The sequence below is a fragment of the Salvelinus namaycush genome, chromosome 2, assembly GCF_016432855.1.
Source record: "Salvelinus namaycush isolate Seneca chromosome 2, SaNama_1.0, whole genome shotgun sequence".
In the NCBI taxonomy this organism is placed as follows: Eukaryota; Metazoa; Chordata; class Actinopteri; order Salmoniformes; family Salmonidae; genus Salvelinus; species Salvelinus namaycush.
Window position 1 is genome coordinate 21,637,225 of NC_052308.1, and position 20,477 is coordinate 21,657,701.

Genomic DNA, 20,477 nt, shown 5'->3' on the forward strand with positions numbered 1-20,477 from the left:
AATCCAGCTGTTTCCATGTCCTAATAACTCAAAGAGTTGCTCAGAAAACCAGGTGTTTTAAGCAGTGTATGCTTACTTTGATTTTGACCTCACGCCGATTAAGATAAGCAGAGTAAGGTGTTTACATGACTAATGCCATACGCAGCCTACTGCCATAATCAGTTTAATATCGAATTATTAGTGTGCACATAAACATACTCATTGTTACTAAACTGCCACTTAACCTCTCATTGTGAAATATCCCATATGTGGATGGTGGTGTGAGTCAATGCTTGTTGTTTAGCCAGGAAGTTTATTTCTTTATTTGTTTTTAATATTTTCTTAAGGAGCAGCCCTATGACAAAGCCTCCATACCATTTTGGAACTTGACATAGACTATTCATTCCAGGCTAAGACAAACAGTTTTGAAAAAACAAGATAAGGCGATAAAGTGGAAGGGCTGGGGAACTTAGGTAATGGGCAAACAAAAACAGGGTTTGTACAATCATGTTATTGTTTGGACTGTGTATGGAATCCGACGATTGCCATAGGCACAGGCGTGGACCACTGGTGTGCTGCCTGTTAGTGTACGCTTATGAATGACCTTGTTTTGGATATCTGGCAAACACACACACGCCCTTTTGAGTAAAGCATTACACCAGTGAGATGGCAGTTTACTGTTCTTTATGGAATAGCACAACAGTTACTGGACATCCTGTTGACTGTTTGCTTACGCTTAGTGTCATCAAATATCTCTTAGGCTGTCTCACAGTATGACTAATAGCAAACAGGACACTATAACCATACACGCTTGGTTGGTTCAGCCATATTTTGTCAGATGACCGTTTAAGATACAAATAAGGTATCGTTTCTCTTTGTTATTATTTATACAAACTGAAATGAGGAATTGAACCTTACCACACAGTATGTTGGTTGGTTTCACTATTTTACTGAGTTGATCCTGGCTAGCCTGCCCTTGGAAACCATTGACGGTAAGACAGCTGTTAAAACACTTACCATCAGGCTGAGTTTCCCTTCCTATTCTACACATTTTCTGCTTGACTGTTTGAAGTTATTGAGGACCTTTCTGTTTTCCACATCACTAAACTCTTTCATGCATCAGCAGCCGAGACCTACAGAACTGAGATCTAATCTACTATATTCATCACGTAGTAAGCAGCACTGCAGAAAGAATGTGTTCTGCTGCTCTGCTTGTACCATGGTGGTTATGTGTTTGGACCATGGTGGTTATGTGTTTGGACCATGGTGATTATGTGTTTGGACCATGGTGATTATGTGTTTGGACCATGGTGATTAAGTGTTTGGACCATGGTGATTATGTGTTTGGACCATGGTGATTATGTGTTTGGACCATGGTGATTATGTGTTTGGACTGAGCCAATGAATTAGAATGACTTTTATACACTGAGGTGATGATCAGACAGAGATATGCTTTTTCCCCCTTTATTCAAATTCAGATATCACAATCAAATTATTAGAACATTCATTATCTCATTGCATTATAATTGTATTGTGCTCTCATGGTGTTCCGGGAAAATAGATTTAACAAAAACATTTAACAGCCGCCCTGAATGTTTTACAATAAGGAGGCGTGTAATGCATATTGTACATGTATAAAATTGATTATTTTTAGTATTGTTTGATCTTATGCTTACTGGAAATGTTGATAGAGACAGTATAAAATATTTTCATTATCAATAGACATGAATAATCACATAGAGTTATCATTTAATACCAGAAGTGAAGGAAGTAATTTAGTACCAGAAGTGAAGGAAGTAATTTAGTACCAGAAGTGAAGGAAGTCATTTAATACCAGAAGTGAAGGAAGTCATTTAATACCAGAAGTGAAGGAAGTCATTTAATACCAGAAGCGAAGGAAGTCATTTAGTACCAGAAGTGAAGGAAGTCATTTAGTACCAGAAGTGACGGAAGTCATTTAATACCAGATGTGAAGGAAGTCATTTAATACCAGAAGTGAAGGAAGTAATTTAGTACCAGAAGTGAAGGAAGTAATTTAGTACCAGAAGTGAAGGAAGTCATTTAATACCAGAAGTGAAGGAAGTAATTTAGTAGAAGCTTGAAGAGTGACTTGGATGACAACCAGTTGTTCTCTTTATCTGGACTTTAATTTGTTTCTCTCGCGGTAAATTCTTTTGACATTAATGTTCAAAGTCTTGGAAGCGGTCAGACAATATCTGTTATAAATTACAACAATGTTTTTGGGGAGGATATAACTCTCATAAATATACATTTGATCCAGCGCCCACCTCCCCTCCTCCCCCCAAAAGCCTTTCCTTTTGACCTGTGGAGAGTGAGTGAGATAGCAGTGTACACTCCGCTCTCCCTTCTCCCAGGTGCAGCTGCCAGGTGTGTGTGTATGTGCATGCGTGTGCACATGTGTCGCTGCTCGCCCCTCTCCGTGCCTGGCCTGATTGGCTAAAGTGTGTTTTGTGGCTCCATGGCCTCCCAGGTTGCACTGTAACAGACTGAGCTCTCATCGCTGGAGAACATCAGTTAAGTTGTCCAGGACAGGGCAATGGGACAGTGACAAGACAAATGCAAAAAATGTGGCGAAGTACGAAGCCGTTCTCAGTGCAGCAGCGGCACATCAGGGACAGCGGCAGGTAATACGCTCCCCCAGTCAGTGATTGATTTGGCCAGCAGCGCGACATTGGTAATAGTTCCTGCATCATTAGGAGTTAACATATTTTAGGCCTAAGGGGTGCATATCACTAGGCCGGTGATTACAGGAACATAAACAGTGGTGCACCAGAGGTCTCTGCCGGATGGAACAATAAACTAATAGCGGTGTCACCGTCCCCACATGGTATTGGCTCTGTGTGAAAAGCAACAGCAGAGTTGAAAGAGCCCGAAGCATAGGGGCTATTTTTTATTCTGTGGATGATGGCCTGCAACTGATGTCCTTATGCACCTTAAATCTACATTCTGCTTGCTTGAACATGGTCACCTGGGTACGGAGGTACAAGGACAGGAAAAGGTTGAGGATCAAGTCCTGTCTGGGTGCCTAAGCTATCTGCAGAGGTAAAATTGAGTTGCCAGGACGGTGATCAATCAAGTGTCCCAACAACATAAATTTTTTAAAGTGCTTGTCTGTATTTTCAACCTATAGTGTGTGGAATAGTTTTGTTGAAAAATGGAAAAAGGGAGGATTAACCAATCCTGCATTTGAAAATACTAGGTATACAAAAAAGGATTTAGAGATCAGTGTTATACTGCATGTCTACCATAGATTTAGAGATCCGTATTATACTGTATGTCTACCATAGATTTAGACATCAGTGTTATACTGTATGTCTACCGTAGATTTAGAGATCAGTGTTATACTGTATGTCCACCATAGATTTAGACATCAGTGTTATACTGTATGTCCACCATAGATTTAGACATCAGGGTTATACTGTATGTCCACCATAGATTTAGACATCAGTGTTATACTGTATGTCTACCATAGATTTAGAGATCAGTATTATACTGTATGTCTACCATAGATTTAGACATCAGTGTTATACTGTATGTCCACCATAGATTTAGACATCAGTGTTATACTGTATGTCCACCATAGATTTAGACATCAGGGTTATACTGTATGTCCACCATAGATTTAGAGATCAGTGTTATACTGTATGTCCACCATAGATTTAGACATCAGTGTTATACTGTATGTCCACCATAGATTTAGAGATCAGTGTTATACTGTATGTCCACCATAGATTTAGACATCAGTGTTATACTGTATGTCCACCATAGATTTAGACATCAGTGTTATACTGTATGTCCACCATAGATTTAGAGATCAGTGTTATACTGTATGTCCACCATAGATTTAGAGATCAGTGTTATACTGTATGTCCACCATAGATTTAGAGATCAGTGTTATACTGTATGTCCACCATAGATTTAGAGATCAGTGTTATACTGTATGTCCACCATAGATTTAGACATCAGTGTTATACTGTATGTCCACCATAGATTTAGACATCAGTGTTATACTGTATGTCCACCATAGATTTAGAGATCAGTGTTATACTGTATGTCCACCATAGATTTAGAGATCAGTGTTATACTGTATGTCCACCATAGATTTAGAGATCAGTGTTATACTGTATGTCCACCATAGATTTAGACATCAGGGTTATACTGTATGTTATACTGTATGTCTACCATTTAAATCAGATGCTGCCTTCTCAGGTAGAATAAAAAGCTGTTTGTCCAAACCTAGAATATAATACTATTTGAGATTTTCATAGCACTACATTTTATTGTCATTCATGGTGTTATCTTGAACGACCCTCGGTTTCCAGAGATCCAATGAGGACATGGTAGTTTAATAAGAGAAGGGCGTGGGAGTGGAGGATAGAGGGGGAGAGAGAGAAATAAAGGAGACCGCTTGGTCCCAGTCCGTTACCTCTGTCATCAGAGGAGTCTATGGGAGCTGTTTCATCTGAGTAAACAGTGGTGTCGGGGTCACCAGGACTGGCTGGTAATTGAGGGAGAGTGGGCTGCCCTGTCAGCCACACAGGCTAAAAATACATCGCCCACTGTCACTGGGCACAAAGTGGGGGGAAAATTATTGTTCCCGCTGTCGAAGCACAGGACACTCGCTCTACCAGTGACCTTCCCCATCCAGACAAACCATCATCATAGAAAACTTTCCCTCCAAGGATCCTTCCCTCCATCAAAAGAACAATGTGCCTTTAATAAGACAAGTGAGAAGCAACAAACATAGGATTAGCATGCTTTTGTGCAAACAGAATCATTTGGCATGTTTTGTCTGTCAGGGCTGTGTCCTTCGATGAAGGTACATCAAGGAGTAAGACAGAAAGAGAGAATGAGAGAATACAGGACAGGCAGAATAGAGGAGAGCACGTGGAAAGGTTATTGATTTGTCCTGCAATCATTTCCTGCTCTTTGATTTGCAAACGATCTAGTGTGAATTTACAGCAATCCTATCAGACTCATTTCACAGTTCTTAGCCCCTGCGTCTCTCTGGAGTCCCTTCGCATCATTAGGCCAATGTTCTCCATTACGAGCATAATTAAAATATTTTGTAGCTTATCAAATAAAATATATTTTTGCTGATCTTATTGAGATCTTCATCTTACAGTTATTTTCCACAACAGGAATATATTAAGACTAAGCATTTTGCAAAATGTATTACGATCTGGCGCTTGAAAGGGCCACTTCTGGTATCTATAGAGCGAGCGATAAAACATCTGGAGACTATAAACCCACCCGAGATAAGCATGTGCAAATCATCTTTCATTTGCCATTGCTCATTTTGAGAATAGATTGAATTAATTGTAATGTTAAACGAGTGGTCGTGCCCATCGCGCTCCTATTAAATTCACAAATGTGCACACATTCCCATATTGGATATTTTAATATGCTATAAAAAATATGGATTAACCAAATACATTTCTGAACCATTATACAAACGGCTAGAGAACATACCCTCACGGGCGGAATATTATTTTTCTTATCAGCTTTTGCCTTATTTATGTCAAATGAAAGCAGGCTTCTCCTGCTAGTGGTAACAGACACTATATATACAGACACATATACATTGTGTGCAAACAATGGCTAGGTTCTCTCAGACATGGAAACTGGGGTGTACAAACACAGCATTATTCTTCCTCATCCCCAATCTGGCCCAGGGTGTCAGGATGGCTGTCAGACAGCAGCACAGAAAACACGCTCTCTCTGTGTATGTGTTCCGACACAAGAAAATGTCTTCTGTCTTCAAGGGATGTTTCTCTTTAGAAGGCTGCTGTGTTAGCTGCAGTGTGCTTGACTCGTTAAACGAGGTTTAAGTCTTCTGTGTCAATTGGAGGCGGTGCAGAGCTTTAAGTATTTTGCACATTAATGCGCTTTTCAGAATATTACCCCAGGGTCCTGTTTCTGAAGGAGGTGGGGTGGTGTGGGCTGTTTTGGTTGTAACATTGCTATTGTAAACTTTTTGTGTGTGTTCTGCCTCTCCTCTTGTAGGAGAAATGATGGTGATTATTCAGATTTCATGCCTTGTCTGGATGTTAATTATTTACTGTGGGCATGAAATGCGTGTGAATGCCAGGGATTTGTGTATACAAACAAGCTTCAGATCACAGAGAGAGAGCGGGAGGGTACAAGCGCTCTCAGTGCATTACCCTCTAGTGGGATATTTTCTCATTAATACTCAGCTTTGTTTACAGACCCTTTGATTTAATTATGTGACGAAGGAGAGTTAGATTAGCTGTTAATTGATTTAATTATCCAATTTGTTTGTTTCAGGCATAAATCCAGCAGAGCTTCAGCAGCTGTGGAAGGAGGTGACGAACTTGAAGGAAGAGAACAGCGGCAACAGCAACGGCCGCCGCGGCCTGGACCTGTCCTCGCCACAACCCCCCAAGAAGCCCCTCCTCAACCAACACGCCTCCACCAATGGACAGTACATGAGCCATTCTCTGAAGAGAGAAGGGTGAGTCTCTCTTGTCTGTCGTCCTCTTCCTCCTGATCCAACAGCTTCAGTGTAATACGCTGGGCACAATAGGTTTTATATTTCCAGGGAATGGGTTGTGACTGAATGTATCACTAAGGATGTCCTGCTCATTGATTTAACAACCACAGATTATGATATTTGCCACAATCTGACCTCTTTTTCTAAACTGGGGTGCAACTAGGCATACATGTGTCCTTTCTACTTTATGAAACAAAACTGGAACTCATTATGTGTGACGTTCTCTAGTGTCATCTTTGAATAAAGAAAACAGGAGGCCTACATATTCCCCATTTAAAACTGCAATTCCTTGAAGGGGCCTAAGTTGATGGACATGTTCCCACAGGGCTTTGCCCACAGATGAATATTCATTTATAGTTTGTAAGTACCTTACTGTTTTCATTAAGACACAAGCTTGTTCTGTGTGTCAGAATGCACCTGGGAATTGCAGTGAAACACCTGGGAGCGAGGGAGTGATTTGGACTTTAGATTGCAGTAATGGAAATGGGATCAGCACACTATTAATTAGAGGGTCAAGGGTGCTGTTATTTCAGTTGCACTTAGGAAACTGCAGCTGTGACTTGCAGGGCTCTGTTTGGTTAAATACAATTCAAATTACCAACGTCCTCTCAACAACAGAAAAACACACACACACTGCAACCTTCGCTTTCCTTACGGATAGTGACGTTTATGACAACTAGCCTTCTGTAGGTGTGGCGTTCCAAACATATTGACGCAGAGCAATTCAGACACTACAGTTCATTGACTGTATTCTTTATTTAAATAGTAATTATCATTATATTAGGTAAGTCAAGTACATTCCAACGTTAATTTGAATATGTCAAACAGAGACTGTTTAATATTACATTATGTAAAAAATACACTATAAATATTTGAAAAGTATGTTGATACAATGTAAAATCTATGTCAGACAACTACTCTTTTCACTGGATGCTTGACGTGATATCTGTACGTTTTCAGAAACATTTCCCTGAGCCGCTGTGTCTTTAAGGAAGGAATTAATTTGGCATCCAACACATTGACTTGTTTTCTTGCACTGAGGCGCTGATCTCTGAACTGCTGGTGAGGAGCCTCCAGGCGTCATGAGCTCACTGCACAACATCTGACTTGTGTTTCGCTGATCAAAACCTATGTGTCATTATGAAAGCACTGCAGATGAAAACACGTTTAGCACTATAAACCATCAAGCCTAGGGAGGTGAAGAGGGGTTCAAACACAGACAGGCAGATAGATAGTGTTCTATGGTGGTAGTGGAGATCTCACACTGCTCTCAATCGTAATGAGGGAACTTGGAATGCCTTATTTGGAAGCAAATAAATGCTATATGTTTTACTGATTATAGGATACTAGTTCATCACATACACTACCGTTCAAAAGTTTGGGGTCACTTAGGAATGTCCTTGTTTTTGAAAGAAAAGCACATGTTTTGTTAATTAAAATAGCATAAAATTGATCCGAAATGCAGTGTAGACATTGTTAATGTTGTAAATGACTATTGTAGCTGGAAACGGCTGATTTTGTATGGTTTGTCTAGTTTGAGAAACAGACGCCTCACAAGTCCTCAACTGGCAGCTTAATTAAATAGTACCCGCAAAACACCAGTCTCAACGTTAACAGTGAAGAGGCGACTCCGGGATGCTGGCCCAATTGAGGACTTGTGAGGCATCTGTTTCTCAAACTAGACACTGTAATGTACTTGTCCTCTTGCTCAGTTGTGCACCGGGGCCTCCCACTCCTCTTTCTATTCTGGTTAAGGGAGTAGTACACAGCGTTGTACGAGATCTTCAGTTTCTTGTCAATTTCTTGCATGGAATAGCCTTCATTTCTCAGAACAAGAATATACTGACGAGTTTCAGAAGAAAGTTATTTGTTTCCGGTCATTTCGAGCCTGTAATCGAACCCACAAATGCTTTTGCTCCAGATACTTAACTAGTCTAAAGAAGGCCAGTTTTATTGCTCCTTTAATCAGAAAAACTGTTTTCAGCTGTGCTAACATAATTGCAAAAGGGTTTTCTAATGATCAATTAGCCTTTTAAAATGATAAACTTGGATTAGCTAACACAACGTGCGATTGGAACACAGGAGTGATGGTTGCTGATAATGGGTCTCTGTACGCCTATGTAGATATTCCATACAAAATCTGCCGTTTCCAGCTACAATAGTCATTTACATTAACAATGTCTACACTGTATTTCTGATCAATTTGATGTTATTTTAATGGACAAAACATTTCCTTTTCTTTCAAAAACAAGGACATTTCTAAGTGACCCCGACTTTTGAACGGTGGTGTACATTTATTTCAAGATAATGTGAGACATTTTAGGTCAAGTGGTATGACATCAGTATTTTGACTATAATGTCTCACAGAATGGCCATATTTCACTTACACTTTACATGGAAACTCAGATAGACCCCCCTGTCCTTTTCACACACTGTTCCAGCCACACACACACACACACACACACACACACACACACACACACACACACACACACACACACACACACACACACACACACACACACACACACACACACACACACACACACACACACAACAAGCTCCAGTGACACCTCTCTTAGCTCACTGCAGACAGTATCCACAGGCTCTGGTGCATCCAGTCTGCTCAGTCAGTCAGTTAGCCAGTCAGTCAGTGCTCTAGTCCCTATGGCTGAAGATTAATCGGAGGGGGAAATATTGACACGCTCCCTCCATCACACGTCTTCAGATGTGAACCAACAACAACAACCATCAGTGGGAAGAGAGAAACAACAAGGCCCAGCTGAAGGCTCCATGAAACATTGGAGAAGACGTGTGTGAAAGGCTGCCCCCGACGCCTTGCGCTCCCTGTCAGAGATGAAAAAAGACGTCAACAGCAGTTTAGCACACGTTCAAGTGAAGGAGGCAATCTGGGGTTGAATATTCAGAGTAGAAACCCAAGCAGGTGATTTCTCACCCGTCTCTCTGCTGTGGATGGCAAAAAAAAGGTTTCCAAACCCGGCTTTAAAATAGAGATGACTGACATAAATGAGCATTACAACATCCCTATTAAACACTGCATGATGCTTATTTAAATTCATACAACCAATAATCCTTGCTTGTGTTAATTTCCATGTGCTTAAATCATATAACTATAAAGAATATTATTCCTCTCTTTTGATGATGCAGACACCATTCTAATCAGAATCCTTGGGAAGAATAAAAAATTAAGGAAATATTATGTGGCGTGATTATTCCATGCAAGGCTGTGAGAAATGTCTGTTATAATCCAGGGATTTGAATAATCAGGTTTTAGATAATGGCCTGGGCTGGGTGTAAATAGAGAGCATCCACTCATCCTCCTAGCGCTGAACTTAATGAACTTTTAATTGATGTGGTTTTGTAAGTCCTTTTGTCATGCAACAGAAACAAGCCACTCTGCTGATGGACCTGCATTCCCGCCCGGGCTCAGATTGGTTTACAGCTAGCCCTAAGTACCATGTAGTTAGTTTCATGTGTCATATAAAATCTGCCCAGGCACAGCGACGCCTGCAACTAAAACCTTAAGTGCATCCACAGGCATTATTCACAGCCTTTTCACTTCCGTCTTAAGGAAGGAGGAGAAATTCAATCACTGTAGGCGCAGATGAGACGTTGCCCCAGCTTTTAGCAGCCTCAAAGAGCCCTCACTCACAGACAGGGATCCTGACTGAATCACGCCAATATGGTGAAGGCATGTTTGTCTGTCATTCATCCTGGTCTGAGTTTTGGGATGTGAGGAGAGAAATACCCCTGTGAGCCAGGTCTCTTAGTTCAATGACTTGCTTATTTAAATGAAATGCATCCAATCTGTATCTGACTTAAATTCCCCATCCCTATGCTGCGCTCATTTTGTGTGTGAGAGAGAGAGAGATGGAGAGAGATAGACATGGAGAGAGATAGACATGGAGATGGAGAGAGAGAAACATGGAGATGGAGAGAGAGAGACATGGAGATGGAGAGAGAGAGAGAGATGGAGAAAAAGTACACATCCATCTCTTTCTATCTCCTTGTCTCTCTCTCTATGTCTCTCTCTCTCTCTCCATATATCTCTTTCCATCTCTCTATCTCCATATCCCTCTTTTTGCACTCTTAGAAAACAGGGTTCCAAAAGGGTTCTTTGGCTGTCCCCATAGGAGAACCCTTTTTGGTCCCTTTTTTCTAAGAGTGTAGAGAGAGGGATATGGAGATAGAGAGATGGAAAGAGATATATGGAGAGAGAAAGAGAGAGAGAGACAGAGAGAGATGGAGATAGAAAGCGATGGAGAGAGGGAGAGCTGGAGAGAGGGAGAGCGAGAACATTCTTCTCACATAGCATTTGGCCCACTTACTTCCCAGCAACCATCAGTAACCACAGCTCAGGGACTTCAGCTCAGCAATCTGTTAAGGAGATAAATAATCTGATTTGGCACGACACGCCCCTTTCTTGCCTTTAATTTGTTTTACACACGTAAAATTATAATTAAATAATTACGGGGTAAACCCTTGATTGGCGGGGGGTCTGGAGAGCCCTAGGGAGGCCACAGAAGAGCAGTCATCGATACCCACTCTGAGAGATGATAGACCATGTTGTGACTGGCTTTCCAGACAGGCCATGTCCAGACTGACCCAGCTTGGTAGAAATATCAATCCTCTCTCTGTTAGCTACCAATAATCACACTGAGTGCCCCAGTGTACTTTATAGTCCCTAGGATCATGCCTTGTTGGTGATATAAGTCACCGTCCTCAAAAACAGACAGATTGTGTGCTGTGGTTGTCTTTTTGCCGGCATTATGGTATGCCTATGTGTTGTTGGTGTGTACGGATAAACAACACCTGGAAGATTTGGCCATGTTCTGTCTAGGTAGAGAAGCTTTTTGTTCCTATTCTATACAGGATGCAGATGGCATGGTTTCCCTCATTGCTGTTACAATATCATTAGAGTTATCTTCTCCCAGGCAGCCTGACAATAATAGCATCCTGACAGACCTGCCCAGGGTGCGAGTCACATTTAACTCCACCATAGGATCTGAGAGAGAGAGACCTGAGGAGAGGTTTTTTCTCTCCTAGTGCTGAATGAGAATGAGGTCACAATAGGGAGAACCCCCCAGAATCCCAGGCACTTCTCCTATTGCACTAATGTAGCTCATTTGGTGTAAATTCTGTCATTTACCACTGTTTAGTCATCTGCTGTTTAAAAGGGCCTTTCTGCCACAAGCTCCTTCAGAGTTCTGTGCTCACTGACTCCCAGCACACACTCGACAATTCAATATCTTATTAATACACAATTAACCAACAGGGCTACTCGGAAATCATTTTAAAAGCATCTATTTAAATATAAAATCAGCGCTACATTCACCAGTCCACACATTTTCTTTTAAAAAAGTAATTATAATACTTATTCTACCATCTATTTATTAGCTGTATCAAAACAGAGGTCTTAATGCATATGCATAATTCATATATATTTTTTATATTTCAGATTTTTTGAATGTTAAACACATTCATGAATGCTTCACTGCTCCCTAATTGCAATGCAATTATCACATGTTATGAACAATGTGAACTCTTAAGCAAGTAATTATAACACAAGAAAACCTGTGACGACCCTCTTGAGGTAAAGCTTTGCTTCTTTATTTTTAATGCATTGCAGATGGATGCGTTAGGAATGGTTCAATTTTGCGAGGGATTTTTAACAGTCATCCTAAGGAGAGCAAAAGACACACAGAGCATCTCCATATGAATCTGTGAGGATTTGGGTCTAATGAATCTTCCCTTGCCCTCTCCCTTCTCAGCCTCCTGCAGAACGGGCCAGTATGTAAGCTGCAGTGGTGTGCTAGACTACAGGGCCACTAGAAACACAGGTGGTAGTGATACAGGACAGTTCCCCAGGCTCTTGTAGCTGACACTTGTGTGGCTTGTACAGTGCCTGTCTCCATATGGTAGACTGTCTCGTTCTCTACACGCGCATGCCTCTGCATCATACTTCGACTTGCAATGCTATATGGAAGTTGTATTTACAGCTGATGTTGTGAAACCGTAAGCCGCTCCTCCGATGTGCGCGTTTGGTCCCTGCTGACGTCGTCGGTTGGTCCGTCCGTTGACCGGTAAATACATTTCTAGCAGACGGGAGTGTTTGGTGTTTACTGTTTGTGCTTGAAGGGAAGCTGGCAGATGGATTTGGGGGCTTCCTCTTGTCTGTTCCTCCAGGTGGGTTCTGGGAAAGGGTTCAGCAGTAAGGTCTTAGGGAACCCCTGGCTGCCTGGATCAAAGTGGGCAGCTACTCGGATCACTGACAGTAAATAATGACATATTGATTGCTTTTGGTCCCTCTCACAAGGACTGCCCCTACAAGGACCACCCCCTCCACCCAGAGAGGAAGCAGAGATCACAAAGTTACACTGATTTCACACTGCCCGCAGTTCAAAGGTCAACTCAAAGGAAGGCTTTTGTTTTGAGGCAACACGAGGGGAATTCTCACCAAACCCATCAACATCCTCAACTTTAAGTGGTGTACTTCTGTAACATGCCAATGAAACATTGTTCGCACTGACACTGTTAATAAGTAGGAATTAATGTTTGTGTTTATCTCTTTGTCTGTCTCTTACAGATCCACGCTAGACGACTACCAACACTCTCACCACAGTCACCCGCTCTATGGGCACGGGGTTTGCAAGTGGCCTGGATGCGAGGCAGTGTTTGAGGACTTCCAGTCATTCCTGAAGTAAGTTTCATAGCTTTTAGGCTGCATGTCACTGTTCTGTTTTCTTCGTCAGACATTCCAGTGTCTTGTCTAAGTTCCCCCTCCGCTTGGCCCTCTTCTTGGGCCGATTAAGGCTATGTTTCCCCTGGGGCTTAGTGACACTACAGGTGCAACGGGTTACTTACTGTTTGTGTGTGTGTGTGTTTGTGTGTGTGCGTGCGCGTGTGAGTGTGTGTGTGTGAGTGGATGCTAGGTGTGTTGTTGTTCCTCTATGATAGTGATGGGGTGTGGTCTCCACTGGGCCCTGCAGGGGCCTCTAATTCCTGTGATAAGTGCAGTCCCCATGGTGATTCTGGCCATTTTTCCCAAACAAACAACGGGAGAATGTTTATCTGTGGCAGCCAACACTCAGGGAGCTCCGCATGTTTGTCCTTGTCACTGGACAGGGATTTGTGCTTTTGCTTTCCTCACTCAGCTCTTTCTGTATTTCCCTTGCTTTCTTTCTCTCTCGCTCTGTTTGCTATTCTCTTCTTCTCTCCTGCTGTCGTTCTCTTGCTCTGAATCTCTTTTTGTCTCTCAGCTGCCTAACTAGCTGTATCTCTATTTCACCCCTTAATAACAGCACCAGAACTAACTTATTTTCACGTCTTGTAGTCAGTTTCAGTAGTTCTACTCATCAACAAACTCAATCAATACCATGTCCACTGGACCCTCTCAAACTGAACCAGTCTCAGGGTTTTGGCTTCTTCTCCTAATTCATATCCACTTTGAACTGGGCCTTCGTTGTACTGTATCATCCCCTGTATAGGCCTAACCCTGGTTTACTAAGTAACCTTGTGTGCAGTGTTCTATGGGTAATCCAACACATGACACCACCATGGCTACAGAGACAGAGGATGAAAACATCTGTGCTGTGGCAGCAGATCAATGGGTGTCTGTTGCCCCGGATTAGTAGCACTTTAAACAAGATATGACACATTTCCATTATCCTGGGCCTAGCAGTCGCAGCACACAGAGGTCCCTCACAAACACACAGGAGATAGGTAGAAGCTTTACGGTCACTTACAGTTCTGCTGTTCCTACTCTTTGTTTAACTTCTCATTTCATCGTATGCAACCAGCCACTTCGAGAGAAGGTGGTTTTAAAAAGTGCCCTAAAATGTTTGCAGCACCACAAAACACGTTTGAAATCATTTTTGATGATAATAATGTGAGCTACCTTGGATTTCAGTTTACAGAGAGAAATCACAGAAAGTTTGAGTCGTTTTTTTTCTGTTTATAACACATTTTACCAAGTTGTTCATTACAAATTAGAAGACTAGATGTCTCTTTTTTCTCCCTCAACATTTCAGTTTTGTGAGTGTCCCCTTCAATCCATCACTATGCATTGCATTATGACATTGCCTCACCCTTTGTTTATAGAAGAGAGAGGAATTACAATCTGTGCACCAGGTAAAGCTCTCCTTAGAAAAAAGTATCTAAGTCACTCTGCTATGTTTTTACAAGTGTTGTTATCATGGCAACATCTTGTTTACTTTAGTTGCCTGACTAAACTACTTGGAACATGTTAAGAAAACATTGGAAGATTCTCCACAAAGCTGCCTTTGTTTAACAGCGGGCAGGAGAATGAGCAGCTCACCAAGGTGTTAACTCTGAAACCCTTAAGCACTTCCACATGAAACCCAGAGACTGATGCTTACTCCACGTCTCCAAGAGAATCACAAATACAAACAAACAATAAATCAGGCATATGCTAATAACACCTTCATAAAATATTGTTGGGGCGGATAGATATGGTGGAAGTGAACCGGAGGAGACAGTAGAGACCGTGTGTATAAGAGACAGTAGAACACTGAGTACTGTATTGGAGAGTGGGAAAGGTGAGGAGGACTCTAACGTCAACCAGATTTCAGCTCGGCATGCCAGCAGTAACAACTAACATGGGACTGAAGTGTGTTTTAAACTGTGTGCATATTTATTATGCATTTTAAAGACAACATGCCTACATGCACTATCTTGATAAATAAAATGGGTCAAATCCTATTCCTGTTTTCAATCCAGTGCTGTGTGGGGTGGGGTCTAGTTCACAGCAGAGATTGGTGAGGGTCAAGAACCCCTCTTCAGTGACCATTCAAAGGTCACAGCTAGTGAAACACTGCATTGCACTCTTGCCCTCTGCCTCTCTCTGTCACTCATAAAACTAACTGACTCATACCGCAACACTCTCTGACAATTGCTTAAGAAAGAATAGACTATTTGGTGGATATTACTTCTTTTGTAGACAATGTTATTTTTCATATTTCTCAACACGTGTCCTAAAAATTGTTTCTTAAAAATCATTGATTTTTTTAATTGACTATTTCATATAAAAAAAAATGGGTTTTAACTGATGTGCAAATAGTTTTTATAAAAAACTATGAAAATAGACATTCTAATTTACACATGGTCAGCTATATGGACATGTGGCATCGGGCTGGTCCAAAGTAACGGGTCCAGTGTATCTAATTAAAACCAATAAAAAAGGAAAGCAGCCTAAATGATATGTAAAAAGCTGACTTTAAGGAATGTCTATTTAACTTGTTTTATTGTGTCAATTTACGTTAGGGGCTGTCATCCTGCCAGAAAGCTTTTAAAATCTGCTTCATTTAAAGTACAGAAAGTGACACATGCCAACATTCATAGTCTCTCTCGATGCCAATCCCCTGTATCCCCAGCTAGCTCCCTGTATCCCCAGCTAGCTCCCTGTATCCCCAGCCTGTTCCCTGTATCCCCAGCCTGTTCCCTGTATCCCCAGCCTGTTCCCTGTATCCCCAGCTAGCTCCCTGTATCCCCAGCTAGCTCCCTGTATCCCCAGCTAGCTCCCTGTATCCCCAGCTAGCTCCCTGTATCCCCAGCTAGCTCCCTGTATCCCCGGCCTGTTCCCTGTATCCCCGGCCTGTTCCCTGTATCCCCAGCCTGTTCCCTGTATCCCCAGCTAGCTCCCTGTATCCCCAGCTAGCTCCCTGTATCCCCAGCTAGCTCCCTGTATCCCCAGCCTGTTCCCTGTATCCCCAGCCTGTTCCCTGTATCCCCAACTAGCTTCCTGTATCCCCAGCTAGCTCCTTGTATCCCCAACTAGCTCCCTGTATCCCCAACTAGCTCCCTGTATCCCCAGCTAGCTCCCTGTATCCCCAGCTAGCTCCCTATATCCCCAACTAGCTCCCTGTATCCCCAGCTAGCTCCCTGTATCCCCAGCTAGCTCCCTATATCCCCAACTAGCTCCCTGTATCCCCAGCTAGCTCCCTGTATCCCCAACTAGCTCCCTGTATCCCCAACTAGCTCCCTGTATCCCCAACTAGCTCCCTGTATCCCCAACTAGCTCCCTGTATCCCCAGCTAGCTCCCTTTATCCCCAGCTAGCTCCCTATATCCCCAACTAGCTCCCTGTATCCCCAGCTAGCTCCTTTTATCCCCAGCTAGCTCCCTATATCCCCAACTAGCTCCCTGTATCCCCAGCTAGCTCCCTGTATTCCCAGCTAGCTCCCTATATCCCCAACTAGCTCCCTGTATCCCCAGCTAGCTCCCTGTATCCCCAGCTAGCTCCCTGTATCCCCAGCTAGCTCCCTTTATCCCCAACTAGCTCCCTGTATCCCCAGCTAGCTCCCTGTATCCCCAGCTAGCTCCCTGTATCCCCAGCTAGCTCCCTTTATCCCCAACTAGCTCCCTGTATCCCCAGCTAGCTCCCTGTATCCCCAGCTAGCTCCCTGTATCCCCAGCTAGCTCCCTTTATCCCCAGCTAGCTCCCTGTATCCCCAGCTAGCTCCCTATATCCCCAGCTAGCTCCTTGTATCCCCAACTAGCTCCCTGTATCCAGATGCTCTTCGCATGGCTGCATTAGGAGCCATTTGAATATTTCATTTCCTATTAATTATGCACTGTGGCTCTCCATGTCATTAGAATAAAAAATATATAATGTAACAAAGGATGAAAAGAAGCAAGGTGCATGGTTTCTGTGAACAGAGAAATTCTAAAGCTCATCACGTAGGGCACCCTTTATTGAAAATGTGGTCTATGCCGTTTAAATTGAAGTTCAAATGTCTTTACTTACTCCTTTTTTTCTTTCAAATTTTAGTTAGACGTTCTGAAATGTTTACCAGTTTCAATTCCCAACCTACTTAATTAAATGGCCTTTTATTTAATTAAGATAAATGTAAAGCTGAGAGTGGACAGAATTGATTTCAGCAGCCATGGTTATCGTCTACACTTTCCTTAGATATGCCTTTTCTCATTTCTGTCTTTTTGTCAAAATAATACAATTGAAATACTGAATATATATATACAGTAATTCAGTAATTACAGTAATTCATATATATATATATGTATATATAACACGGCCATCTGAAAAGCAGTGTATTTTCCATAAAGATTTTAATTCCCCAAGGTTGAAAATAGCCCACTAGAAGCGAAACCTTCACATCCAAGCAGAATGCCATCCATTTTCCCTTTCTTCACATATCTCTGTTTTGTGTGTGTCTGTGTGTTTTTTAATGCACAACGTGTTGTCTGTATGTTAAGCAATCAGCCCACAACAAAACTGCCAGGGAGGCCTTTAGATTTATTGAGCCATCATATCAGTCCGGCCTGTCACTGCTTCTGCACCGGTCAGGTCTGGCTACATTTGATTTGCAGTAAATGACAGAAAAAGTGCATTTGAGAAGACAGGCACGCCGCACACCATTCCTTCCTCCGCCGGCGCCACTGTGAGCGCGTAGAGGCATGCCTAGTGACAGTGACCTACATGGTCACCGAAGATGTGATATAATTTATGATATATATAATATATTGGATCCATTAGCGAGCATAATGAAGTAGTGAAATGAAAGGGTATTTGTGAAATCAGTTCAAACATCCTGCTCGGATTATGATTAAATGATTAATGAAATGCCCCTGCATAAGCATTTTCAAACAGTAATTCATGCAGAGGCTGATAAAAATCCTCCAATCATATTTCCTTCACTTGTGAACCTTATCTCTACCATTTTATATAAATCACGGGAAAAACCCTGTCTGCTGCTGGGCAAGCTACTTATTTAGATTAGTTATAAACGTGCAGAAAAAGAGAACATCTTTGCAGAATAAAATAATCATGCATAATTATATTCATAATGCAAGTTTTTGACAGATTCCATCTATCTTCTTCTTGTTGTCCTTTGCCTTTCCTTTTGGCTTCATTTGAGATCTCTAAATCTTGATGACATAATTAACCGAAAAATACACCAAAATAAGGAGAATGTGCCGACCAGAGAAGGATGGTGCCATCTTTAAAGAGAAAGGGTGCACACTGAAGCACTGCATAATTTACAAAATGAAACCAACCTGAAATTCTTAAGTCATTTTTCTTATCTATGAAGTTAAGTTTGAGCAGATATGGCCACCTCATGAAATATGGATTCCATTCTTCTTTGCTTAAAGGATTATTCCTTTTCAGGTTATGCATATATTGTTATACAAATCCTGGTAATATTTGGGAAGTTTTATACTTCTAGATCTGCACAGTCTTTACCCATTATTATATGTGCGTGTGTACACCAGACATTCCTACGTTATTCCCACAGTACCCGTACAGAGGAATTACTAGATCACGTAATCACATAAAGCATGATAGGATTTGTGTCAAATTGTATAAAAGGCTGCAGTTCAACCATGTGAAGACACACTGAGCTGAGAATCTTTGTTTTCTCTTTTCTCTCAGGCATCTCAACAATGAGCACGCCCTGGACGACAGGAGCACAGCCCAGTGTCGGGTGCAAATGCAGGTTGTACAGCAGCTGGAACTGCAGGTATTGCCTCCAGTTTTGTTTTCGCCCCAAATATTTGTGGCTCCTTTCCTGACACTTCCTCTGTCTACTGCCCCCTCCTTGTCTCGCAGAAATGAACCATGGGTCACACATGGAGGGGGGTGGAAGAATGAAATGATTTTGTACATTTGTGAGTAACCAGTCATTAAAAATGTGTTATGTATGCATGACAGCCAGGCAAAGATATATGAAGGGCCCCGGGGCTAAGTAGAGAAGATAATTACATTTTGAATTTGACTGGGTTTTAAAGATATTTATTACTTTTAACTGTTTGGCACCAACAATAAAACACTTATTGAAATGCTCAGGCAGCAGCCGACGATGGGCTGTCGACTGGGTTTATTGGAATAGGAAGATGCAAAATTTCTCACAAATAACGGCGATCAGAGATATTAATGTAGTCATCAGTATGAGTGGCCTGATAGGAACTTCTTCCCTAAGACGGACCCTGGAAATATGCAATCAGTATGTACATTAAGTATAATGTACATTAAGTATGCACTTATGGCAAAATGGATGGGACACTGTTGGTCCATTAGTGTGTGTTGGTAAGGGTCTGTGGAGAGGTGGGTTTGAACACTTTCTAACTGGTCACTATAAAACTGTCCCTTCTAGGCTGGAGTCAGGTGTCTCTGTGGAAGGTTTGCACATGTTTTATTACAACTGAAAGGTAGACACAACAAACCATGCCATTAACTAACTGTTATTTTTGTCAATTTTTTTGTTGCTAAGCAGGCTTTCGAATCAATGGCATGTTTATGTATAACATATTATGTGCTGTATACAGTAGACTTAAGGTACAAAGTTTCATGATTAACAGAATTGTAACCTTGAACGATGAGGTTACAAGTTCAGTTCCTTAAACATTGCACCACACTACCGTCATACTCATTATTTCCGCTCTGGTTGTGTGTCATTGAGAGCAACTCAAAGATTGAGAATTTATCAGACACGTCCTCCTCCTAACCCAGCATATCTCTATAATCTGACCTGGCAGCTACTGTAAAACAGAGAGGACAGTTTAGGACATGCAGGCAGATCCAGAGTTTGTTATTGGCAATGGGACACAGAGTATACAGATATTCTATCGTAATTTGAACAGTTTCTCACTGCAGGAAAATAATCCTGCAGCAACAGGAAATGTGAACTACTGTATTATATGGATTCTAATTCATCAACATTTTTGTAGGCGTTGATACATTTTTCATAATGGAAAATTCTCTGCGACAACAGAGTGAACAAATTAAGACAAAACATTTGTAGTTTGACCTTGAAGAAGAGACATGGCAAGGTAGACTCGTGCATGACGACTAAAGTATCAAAATGCACAAAGGTTTATCATCACATCAGCCTAGCATATTATAAAACTACTTCCTACTGTATATATGACAAACACTGAGAAAGAACATCATGTGTTGGATTGTACTA

The 20,477-nt window shown here is 41.7% G+C and overlaps 1 protein-coding gene across 9 annotated transcripts in view; it reads left to right on the forward strand.

Moving 5' to 3' along the window:
* The window catches only part of LOC120060082 (forkhead box protein P1-B-like), a 236,240-nt gene that overhangs the window by 190,716 nt on the left and 25,047 nt on the right, over positions 1-20,477 (forward strand). For all 9 annotated transcript variants that reach the window (XM_039009214.1, XM_039009198.1, XM_039009205.1 and 6 more), the window contains 3 exons: positions 6,289-6,475; positions 13,122-13,235; positions 18,944-19,031. In XM_039009214.1, the coding sequence (XP_038865142.1) occupies positions 6,289-6,475; positions 13,122-13,235; positions 18,944-19,031 (389 nt within the window). The remainder of the gene's footprint in view (positions 1-6,288; positions 6,476-13,121; positions 13,236-18,943; positions 19,032-20,477) is intronic.